At 38.7% G+C, this 12,048-nt stretch overlaps 1 protein-coding gene across 1 annotated transcript in view; it reads right to left on the minus strand.

Moving 5' to 3' along the window:
* akap6 (A kinase (PRKA) anchor protein 6) overlaps positions 1–12,048 on the minus strand; it is a 121,803-nt gene that overhangs the window by 74,926 nt on the left and 34,829 nt on the right. Inside the window, exons 3-5 of the mRNA XM_079457969.1 lie at positions 10,752–11,003; positions 8,433–9,818; positions 2,399–2,521 (exon numbers count right to left, since the gene is read on the minus strand). Of these exons, the coding sequence (XP_079314095.1) occupies positions 2,399–2,521; positions 8,433–9,818; positions 10,752–11,003 (1,761 nt within the window). The remainder of the gene's footprint in view (positions 1–2,398; positions 2,522–8,432; positions 9,819–10,751; positions 11,004–12,048) is intronic.

The following is a 12,048-nucleotide window of genomic DNA, read 5'->3' on the forward strand; positions in this document are numbered from 1 at the left end:
CTGGCTGCATTCCAGTTCATTACTTTATCACCATCCGAGAGATAAAGATGGTCACGTTCCAAATGATAAAATAGTACACTGAAGATGCATGAATGATGTTCTCTTTCTGGGCTTATTTTACCCACAATCACTGGAGCTACAGAGGGTAAAAACCATGCAACTCATGCTGAATTTGTGATGATATAGTAGGCAGGAGAAAGATTAGCATGTGCCAAATGATAGTATACAAAAAATATAACAAAGTTGCTTAAATGGCACTTTCAGTGGATTTGAGAAATATCTATCTTGCGACACTCACAACATTAAAGAAAAGGGCAATAAATAATGCAAGATATGTAATGATAATGCTAAAGTTTGTGAAATCAATACTAAATAATTTAAAGTAAATTATAATTGAAAGTTTGTGAAATCAATTTAAATTACATTAAAATATGTTTATAAATATATTAAAACAAAACTTTAAATATAATTGCATTTTATTTTTTAATTGAAAATAGTTTAGTTTATAAATGTATATTTAAAGTTTTATATATATATATATATATATATTACTTTTATATTACATTTTAAATAAAGTTTGTAAATAATGCTTTTGAACAAATAAAGTTTGTGAAATCAATATGTTTATAAATATATTAAAACTAAATTGCATATTTTTTATTTAAAATAATTTTCTTTTATTATTTGTATAAATGTATATATTAAAGTAGTCTTATATATATATATACGAAATGCAAACAAACAGTGGCGCCGTTTCACCAAAACCTGGGGTGTGGCAAAATTTCCTCTGATGACACAACAATGACATCCCAAAGTAACGGAAGCATCAATTAAACCACATCATATCTTAACCAAACGTGTACAAGAAGCCTCAAAACGTACAACCTTCTACCTTGTCGCAGTGCAGTTTATTGCATAAGTAGCGGCGATCTTCATTTGGTTGAAAATAAATGCCTGTCTGATGTGTGATGTGAAAATGTAAACAAGCGGAAGGTGGATTCGAACCTGCATCTCGCTTTATTTTCAACCCGCGTCTCACTCCCTACACCATTGAAGTGTGTGAGTGTCACTTTACTAAAACATGCACGCTTCCGACGACCATGCTATACATGTACAGCAGTTTAAAATATTTGGGTTATCTTTAATGAGCATCAATATCCACACACTTTGCTTCCACTTCTTTGTCTGAATGCTTTGGTATACGCAAACGCCGCCCCTGCAACCAACACATTGAGAGCTGAATTAAAACATTAAACAAACATTCGTACGATTTTACTACGCGAAAAAAAGAAACGAAACAGGAAGTGCTTCTGGACCAGTGTTGTGTACACCTTGCAACACGTTCCGTAGTCACATTTTGGAAGCTGTCAATCAGTGCAAACCTTTCGAAGGACGTCACACAATTAAACTGTGTGCTCTCTCTTCTAACAGATGAGTAAAGAATGGCTTTAATGTATGTATGGTGAAAAGCCATGGCACAAGTCACTATCTCCGTGACTGGGCTCCCTTGTCTCTGTGTCTCATTTGCCAATGGATGCTGCTGTGTGTGTGTGTGTGTCTTGTTAATGTGATTCAGAGACCTGGATCCGCCACCCAGCGCAATCAATAGCTGTTTCATTTCACAATCTCTCAATGCCTTATAAAGAAAGCCCACTCTCTCTCTCCTCTCTCCATCCCTACCCCTGTAACAGCCAACCTTCTTCTTACGGCTCTCCCATGGGTACCGGAAAGATCTGTGCTCACAGACGCGCGTGCACAAACACACACACGTGCACGCTCCCCACCTGCCAGCTGGTCTTAATGCTCGCACATTAAACCTGCCGGCGCATCCTGAAGCCCCCCATGCTGGATGAGAAACACAGATTGTATAACCCTGCTCTCTAAATCAATAAAAATGAGTGAAGACATTCTCTATAAAACGCCATGTGAACTGGCGATCTCACGGCGTGCGCTGAACACAGCACTGATGCATCTTTTAAATATTTTAATATCTAGGAGAGGGAATAAGAACAAGTCCAAATGCAGATTTTGGGCTTAAAAGGTATAGTAGTTCATTTATTCACCCTCATGTCATTGTAAACCTGTATTTCTTCTGCAGAACACACAAGATATTTTGAAGAAAGTTCATCGCTAAACAACATTGAACCCCATTGACTTCCATCCTATGAACACACAATAACAGAGATATCTCTCAAAATATCTTCTTGTGTGTTCCAAGAAATAAAGGGTCACATACAGATTAATGACGTGAGGTTGAATAAACAGATATTTTTATTTTTAGGCAATCTTTAGTTTCTCCAAGTTAGTATTTAGTAGAAATCTCATCTAGCAACAAACGCAATAGATTGAGTTTATATATGGTAATATTTACTGTATGCATATATATATGTTTACTTACGAGATGTGTTTCCAGATAGAGTTTGAGGCTGTTGATATCTGCTTTGGGTGGCGTCCAGTTCTCTGTGGTTTCTAAAGCATCTCTCAGCCAACAGATGAACTCATCCAGTTTGCTGACAAAACCCTGCACACACGCATACAAACATATAAACATGTGCACACGGCATTAAAGATAGCATTAAAATATCAGTCAATTTGCTAAAGCCAGCAGTGTCATAAAGCTGAACCAACAAAATCCTGTTGCACCAACAGAACTTCACCGAGAGATGTTCAGATAAGGTTTGATAAGGTGATAAAAGTTTTGCATTTGTCAGAAGCATACAGTGCTTGAGGGAATGCCACACGCAGAAGATGCCCTTGATGTGCCTGAATGGCTTTTGCAGAAGGCCGGTTTCATGTGGGTGGTGTGTAAATACTGCCATCTGCTGAAAGAACATAAAACTGCAACACTTGAAATGAATCCAGCTACATCAAACACTGTGTGTTTAAATAATTCAAGTTCATCCAAAAATAAAATATAATGCCTAAATGATCATAACCTTTTATCCTAATAATTTTCATTATGTACAATAAAAGCATCCCGTGATCTCCGTGAAGGACACGGAGCATTAAAGGGATACTCCACCTAAAAAAATGACCATTCATCATTTACCCTCTTTTCATTCCAAACCTGTATCACCTGCTATTTGGCAGAACGCGAAACCACAAAACATCTTCTTTTGTGTCCCGCAGAAGAGTCAGAAGCCGTCCTTCTGAAACCTTGTATCTCCATATTTTGTGATATTTTTTTTGTTGTTGCCATCATTATCATTACTCACCCTTTATGTTTGTCACTGGATTTTGCAAATATATAACCAATAAAAAGGATTAAAACGTGCTTGACAACACAGTGTTGAATTATTTAAAAAGTGCAATGTTCATTTCCTGGAAAACAGCGGATTTTGACAAGCTAGGTTTTGGAAGGACAACGACGAAGTTTTGAATGACATGCTGGTGAGTAAACAATAGAGAATTACGAAATGAAGATGAACAAATAATAACTAAATATAAATGATTTTATAAAGCCTGTAATAAACAGATGCATGTGTGAATCCAACATGAGGATGTTTCGGTGGCAGATTTTCCTGCTCATTATCTGACATCGGACAAAATTCAAAGCTTTTGATACAAATGACCTCTACGAGGACGCTGGCTAAAATTCCCATAATTTATCGACGGTTTGACTCTCACCGGTGAGGCGGATGAGCTTTGAAGTGGGCGAGACCGTTCAAAGGTAAATGCTGGAGAGGTAAGGAGGGAATGGGTTTTTTTCCCCTGCCATAATAAAACCTGCATTTATTTTCTGTTGACTATTATTGGAGACGGATGCAAAAAATGTTCCTAAGAAACATATACACGTGAAAATATACAGGCACGAGATATAATTAAAATTTTGGGTGAACAAACTTGAAGGTGCTCCATGCTGACCGACTAGCTCAGTTTCAAAAGACCATCTTATCCAGATCTAACCTTCGATCCAAAAAGAAATAAATGTTTTCAAACTAATGCCTCACCACACACAATCATATAAGGCAAAGGTATTCTGCGAGACTGGCAGTCGATGGAGATCAATAGACACCGCAGGTAAATTATTCCCCTGCCGGGGACGTCGTGTGATTCGCCCTCATCATGTGTACTGATACGGCTCTCACGGCAGATGAATATGTAGCCGCTGGTCACGACATTAACGGAGCTTGTCACATACCGGTTTGTGTGTGTATTACAGAGGGAGAAAAAGAATGAGAGCTTCATGCCCTAAAGAAACAAAAACAGAGAGAGGAGAGAGAGAAGTACCGCGAAGGCACTGCAGCATCCACTGCAACCAAATGCCCATTTGAAATACACACCCTCTTAAACCAATGAATGGCAAATGTTTGCCACAAACCTTCATATAATCACTCTCTTTTCGTTCAAAACATCATTTTTTTCTCTGAAACACATACAGGGAATATCTGAAGAATTCAAACGCTTTCACAGTGACCACAGCTGTCAAACTTCATTAGAGACTAGAAAGCACCAGTCAGTTTATATGACACCGGCTCTCTATAGCCGTGCGATAGCTTTGTGTGAGAAACACACTTTATAATCAAATCATTTTTAAAGTCAGAAAAGTGAAACGTGGCACTTATGGCACAGACTGGCCGAGGGAAGAGACAGCTTTGGTTATCATGTGTCTCGTGAACCACTACGGTGAATAAAGACTGAATTCAGTCCAATAATCAAAAAGTCATTTGGTTTGCATTGATGCTTATTGGATTTCATTCATTTTTCGGTTGGTTCTGGAGTTTGACAGACATGATCGGTATGAACTGTTGCTGTATGGAAAGAACAGCATGAAGAATTGTGATAATATTCATTTGCTGTTTGTATTATGATACAGGCATAATAGAAAGAGAGATAAAGAAAAAAAAGAGAGAGAGAAAATGGAAATAAAGATTTTTGTCATGCCAATAAAGCACAATAAATATATTGATAGTTTAAATATAAACGCATACGTTTCTATACTTCCTCTTTTTCTACTCTGCCTCTTTTTTATTTTTATACCTAAATCTCGAGGTAGAGAGAGACACAGGTTGCGAAGTTACAAAGCGAAAGATATGCAAAGAGCGAGAGAGTATGAGGAGAGAAAGAGAGAGAGAGAAACACCAGGAGAGGAGAAAGACGGGCTGGTGGCGTCACACATGACTAAACCCCTGAGACGGCCCCAGAAAGAGGCTTCAGCTGCCAGCTGTCTGTTGCTATGAGAATGAAGTCATCTCCCAACAGCTGAATACTAATGTAATCAATCACCTCCCCCTGTGACACACATCATCTGAGGTGGATGTGCTTCCTACCTACACCCGGTCCAGCGAGTTAACCGCGCGCACACACACGCTTCATCTGGAACATAAAGGAAAGATTACTGCTGCAAACTTTTCATTGCATCCAACGATCTGCTCGACATTCACCTTCATCACATGTGATTGGCATAATCGTCATGGTTACCGATCGTAAGATGTGAGGACTAATGGGAAGATGTTTGTTTCCAAACAGCATCTCACGTCGCAGGGTCTGTTTAAAGTGACGGTTCACCCAAAAGTGAAAATCATCGAGTTTTTCCAACAATACTTTATTCTGCTGAACACAAATACTTGATTGTTAGTCATTTTCAGTTCTGGGAAATCAGTCAAAGGGGCCCTAGAAGTATTTGATTTTCTAAATTCTTCGAAAAAGCACATTTTGTGTTCAACAGAACAAAGACATAACAAATGATTTTTCGTACTGTACTAGTCAATGATGTCCCAGAACTGATAATAGCTTGTATTGTTTCAAATATTGAAAAAATCTCAAATTATTCAACAGAGCGAAGAAATGTAAACAGATTTGGAATAACTTGAAATGAAGTAACCAACTAATACTGTTTATTGTAGAAACAACTATTGTTCAATGGTTTGATGATTTATTAAAAGGTGCATCGAAATACATTCATTCATTTTACTCACCTTCACTTAAAGAACAACAAGTAGGATTAACTTCATCTTTGTGGTAATTTGCTTAATTTTAGTGGCAAAATAAACACAAAAAACGAAGTAACTCCGGGTTGTTTCATTTCAGTGTATAACTGTCTCACTTTTAAAATACAATCAATCTATTCCATGTTAAGGAGTGTGTCTCAACCATTTATTTAGGGATGCACCGATATTTACATTTTGGCCGATAACCGATAATCTTTTAACATTGGAAGCCGATAACCATTTATACATTTACATTAAGGCATTTGGCAGACGCTTTTATCCAAAGCGACTTACATTGCATTATCCTATACATTTTACATAGGTATCTGCAATCCCCTGGGATCCAACTCAGAACCTTGCATTGTTAACACAATGATCTTACCACTGAGCTACAGGAAAGAATATAAAATTCCCTAAGACTGAAAAAAAGCAAAAAGTGGACAACTGTATTCATTTGAAAATTTAATTTGTTCTCTTTCCCCCCTGAAAATCTTGTACAAAGCCTACTTTACACTAGTTAAACATTATTTAACCTTCAAACTTTCCTGGTATAATTTTTATTTAATAAACAAATTGTAGATGTTCATCCAGAGCAACCCAGAAAAATGTTCTGAATAGCCACAGGTCTTTGATTTATGATTTATCGTCTGTATTATATATCGGCCTAAATTTTTATTTTCGGCCGATACGATAACATTAAAAAGTACCATTTATCGTTCAATACCAATATGGCCGTTTATTTATTGTGCATCCCTACATTTATTTATTTGTATTTAATAAAAGCCAACACAAATTTAATGGAGTGGCTCAGAGATGACGTATTTTTGTAGGCTAACCCGAAAGTAAGTGCCGCGCTTATTCTCTCTACCGAAAGACTATGCATCTTCCACACCGACTTTCAGAAGATAGCAAAAAAGAACCTCTGTGGTTTTACATGTTTTGTCAATCAAGAGAATCTCTACAAATGAACACAACATTTGTTACTCTTGAAGCCGAAACACAACCTGCAGAAGTAAAAAGCTAACACGATGCTATAAACAGACTACACTTAAGGTCGCTCGATATCAACGTCACCACCACCAATCCTCCGACATCTCTTTACGACTTTATTAAAAATCACTCTGTGAACGAATCCGCATCTACGTTTTAAGAGATCTGTGCCCATGTTGCATTATTTGTGAGCTTTTGATGCGCGATGACGACTAAGGAAGTATTCGCTTTTAGCAACCGGCGTTTTTAAGACACAATAAGCCTTTAAAAAAAATCACAAGCGCATTATAATTGGTGTGTTTTATGTCGTAGAATAAAACGTGAAAATATTTTCGGGCGGTTTACCAAAAACCCATATTCAAAAACACCCAAAAAACTTTAGAGAGATATAACCGTAAATCTTCAATTTCTAACGGGGTTTGCATACAAAAATACATCATCCCTATATAAGTTCAGCTAAAACAACTAAAAATCAAGACAGGTCTTAAGGCGTTTGGTTATTTTTATAACAAATAATATTTCTACTTATTTCTACTTATATTTCTATTTTATTGGGTACAAACAGGAAAACTTGAAGACTTGAAGTGAAATAGGTGTGGATCCAATGCTTATCGGTTGTATTCACATTTAACCACCAGATGGAGACAATATTCCATTACATGTCTGAGGCTGCAAAGCAAAGTATAAATGATAAACTAAATCAATCAAGAAATCTCTAAACAAGTAACCGGATGTAGGACAGCTCCTTATATTAATCATTTATCTCATGTACAATAAAACTATCATTTAACCTTTCTATCTACAGTAAACTTCATATACGTGATACGCAGTTGATCAGACGTGTTGATAAAGTCTGAACAATGAGAATCTGAAGGAGTGTCAGATGGATTTGGTATCTCCTCTACAGACATGATTGTGTGTTGTTAATTATGCAGCTAATCATTTAATTACAGTCGAGGGACTGAAGGAGCTGCAATCCTGTTCATTAAACCCAGAACATTATTGAAAGGCAGAGGTGGCGTGTTAGTTCATTACCTCTTAAGTTATCAGCTGTTTTTGATAACTGCCTAGTGTAGTGACACATATTGCTTGGCACCTCGCAAAGATTTAGGCGAACAAATTACTTCCTTAATGAGTATATTCTCTTTCAATCTAGATATGAGCTGCAGATGATACTGTAGGTTTGAGATGTTTATCGTAGAGACTAAATAGCTGTGTTGGGAATGGCATACCATTACCATTTTTGCAAGCATACCGTGCACATGTGTGTTTTATGCTTTAACCAGAGATGGCGACGTTTCAAGTTTCAAATTGAAAACTCTTTCATTATTCACTCCCACCTAGTATCATTCCAAACCAGTATGGCCTTCATGGAAGATATTTCAATGGACGTTGGGTACCAAACAACATTGACCCCCCATCGAATGAACACAAAATCACTCCAATTCTCAAAATATACAGGTTTTGAAAGACGTGAGGTTAAATAAATGACAATGAGATGCAACGTCTCACCTCTATCTGTCCCCAAACGTCGTGATAGTTCTCCTGGTGCTGTATGTCCTCGATGAGTTTCTCTATCAACGGTGTGCACTGCAGTATCGTCTTTGGTGTGCTGGGCCGCCCCTCTCTTACGTTTCTTCCCCTGGACTCGGGTGTACTCCGCACGCCCTCGTCCCCCGACAGCAGGTCACTGAGACGCCCGGATTCAATACTCTCATCCAGAGAGGGGGCGACGTCGCTCAAAGAGGCCGGTGAGAATCGCCCCGCTTGGAATGGTTTCCTAAAGGGGTGAAGCATGAGATCGCCGTTGCTCTCCCATTCAGGGTTGACCTCTGTGAGTTCCCAGTCATCGACATCCTGTAAGGGCTCCTGCAGACATCTCTGTGGAAGAGCCTGGGCGAGGCTTTCCAGCTTCATCGCCAGCATCTCTGTCTTTTTGAGATGGGCTGGAAGAGCGAGGAACTCATCCGAGCCGTACCAGCGTTCTTTGGGGCTGCCTGATGTGTCAGAGATGCAAAGGGAATCTGCAGTAGGGGCACGATCGTCAGGGCTGGAGGACATTTCCTGTGAGTCATGGTCTGAGATGTCCTCCCCTGAAGACGGTGGAGGGCTGGAGGAGTCACTGTAAGCCTGCTTGGCTTCAGAATGCGTAGTCTTATTCTTCAAGTTTGTACTCGAGCACATCTGCGTGTGGGACCCCCGAAGAGCCTCAGATGAGCGCCTCTCGACAATTTGGGCATTTCCGGGTCTCCTGAAAACCTGTTGACCCATCTGCAGGTTCCACCCCGTCGTGGCATGAAGACTCTCATAGGATTGACTCCCGTTGCCCGGATACACCGATTCCAACTCCAGCCAGAACTTTGAACGATCCGGTGGGTCCAAAAGGGACGGCGTGCTCCTGCTTATTTCCGCCTGGAACTGCAGAGGCCTCCTTATTTCTCCGTCACCTTCTAGGTACAATCGCTTTTTGGGCAAGGGCTGTGTGGGTGACACGTCACTCCTAAAGCCGCCCTGAAGAGGGCGCTTTGAAACGCAGAGGCCGCTGTCGCTTTGTGGGCTCACACCCTGCATTGCCGTATCTGGTGCGATGTCGGCGTTGGTGGAGTCGCTGATTGTCTCTTCGGGTTCTTGGGTTGCAGGCTCTTGTGAAGGTGAAGACCCCTGGTTCTGTCTAGAGGCAGCGATGTTGAGAAGATCCACGCTCTGGAGCAGTTCAGGGAAGTCTTGCTCCAGCTCGGGGTAGAGGGAGCGGGGCCCTCGGCCTTCTGGATCCTCAATGGGGCTATAGTCGTCGAGTTCGTAGGCGGTGATGCCACAATCCAGAGAAAAGTAGTCCTGACTGCACTTAATGGTTAGCTGACCACAGTCGTCCACTTCTGTGAGAGCATCCAGTCGAGTCTGAGAATGAGAGAAAACATCTTTAATATTGTAGAAACTAGGCATGTACGGTGTACCGATGCTACAGTAGCATCACGATGCTAAAGATAAAAAAGTTTTTAAAACGGTAGTATCCTAGTAGAGAAGATAATGTTGCATACGTGCATTAACGCTTACATCTGCTGTTTTGAGGTGTCAAGACACTTGTTTGGTTCTTGAACAAATTTGTTGAATGATCCACTACCATCTACTGGCCATTTTATTTCCACATTTAAAGCAAGCCAAACATTTCCCTTTATAAACATTTCCCTTTTAATTATAAATTAAAAGTTGCAGATTTAAATTAGTTGCCGCGTGAAAAAAGTTCTAGTGTACTTCAGTATTTACTACAGTAATTCCTAGACAGTAGTATTTTTGAGTCTTACTATAATAAATATTACTTTTTTTATAAATACATTTTATATATAATCTATTTGCTACAATTTATCCAATTACTATAGTAAATACTACAAAATATTGTGCAGTTTATTATAGTAAATTATACAAAAGTTTTATTTAGCTCTATGTATTTGGTCATTTGTTTTATTTAGAATGAACGTGGCATAGCACCGAGATACTACTTGTTATCGTGATACTTCAGCCGGTATATTATCGTAAGATATATTTATGGTACCGTGACGACTCTCGTAAAAACTGATTTGCGACATCAATCGATAGTTACAACCATTAAACCTCATTTAATCCGAGTAGGTTTCAACTAAACATGTTTTTCTGCAAAAAGTAATTGAAAATCTTATTGAGTGACTCATTAAACTGTATCCGTGCTTATGGTTGAATTGCATGTTCGTATTCCTCGTCTTTGCTACAGGATACAGAATATTAGTTTGTTGAACTACGTCTCTGCCCTTTTGAATTGTTGAGTATTGTTGGTTCAGATTGGGTTTTGTAACCGACCTCGTCGTGGTCCCCGCTGAAGGCCTGCAGTATGTCGGTCTGACGGGTGTAGTTGCCGTTGGAGTCCTGGAGACCCTGCAAGAGCCTCTCTTTCAGAACCAACACGGACACTCGTAACTGATGCCAGAGGAGCTGTACGCTGCGGATGTCCACGATGATGTTCACCGAGTAGGACAGGAGCTTCAGGGAGAACTCCGTCTCCAGCAGCGCGTGGATCTGCTCGACATGATCGGATATGTCTTCACAGATGTCCTAAGACAGATGATACGAGAGGAATCATGAGGACGCTGGTTTTGTAACGCTTAACAGAATATAAAAGTGTGACATTCAAAATCAATATAAATACTTTCTCCTTTTATATCTCAGTTAAGATATTAAAAACAAATCCTCTTAAACACATTTAAAATGGAAGACATTAAAACACACAGTACGATGAGATTTTATTAATTATATTTCTTGAGAGACAATAACAAGGATATTGCACGTGTCTTCTCCACTTTGTGTTTTTTTACTAACTCTAGAAACCAAACCTTGATGATCATAATGCAAAGATTAGATATAATCTTCTAGGGAAGAAAACATTTATTTCCTCCACTGAATATTTCAAGATCAAGCATACCGAAAGCCATTTTAATAAATAAATTCAATACTCTTTTGCACAAAGTCAAGACGACCTGTAATGTTAATGCCTTCAACCAGACGACAAAACATGTGACATCACATCGGTGCGTTTACAAAAAGAGGAAACAAGTGATGAGAGATATTTGAGTCATTTTCACATGACATGCAGTAAATAATACAGAGGATCTGAAAATCTAAAGCAGAATATACGAAGGGTTCATTTGCAAAAATACATAACTTCATTTTTTTTAATTATGTTTTTTTATTGTGCATTAATATCAATCAAACTGATGTTTTTGATTAAATAATAATACAGCTAACTTGCACAATAAAATACAATAAAAACCATTTTTGCAAAACAAACTCTTCATGCCCCACTGCCTGTGTTTTCTCTTTAAACCATCTCCGATTCTGCCTTTTTTTTTCACTCCGAAAAACCTCACGCAGAACATATCTCTATTATGCTGGATCTTTACCTTTTAATAAGAAAAGGTTCTTCAATGTTTTACAACCAAAACATTGGTGTGAGGTACAGTGTTAAATATTTAAAACTCAAAAATGATGTTTGCACTGATGTGTTTGGATATTAATGACTTAAATTAAACTTGGTGACGTTAACTTTTTGGTGACGGTTGATTGTTTTATGCATACAAAGTCCATTATCCATATCTGGACT

This window comes from Barbatula barbatula (genome assembly GCF_947034865.1).
Source record: "Barbatula barbatula genome assembly, chromosome: 6".
Lineage (NCBI taxonomy): Eukaryota > Metazoa > Chordata > Actinopteri > Cypriniformes > Nemacheilidae > Barbatula > Barbatula barbatula.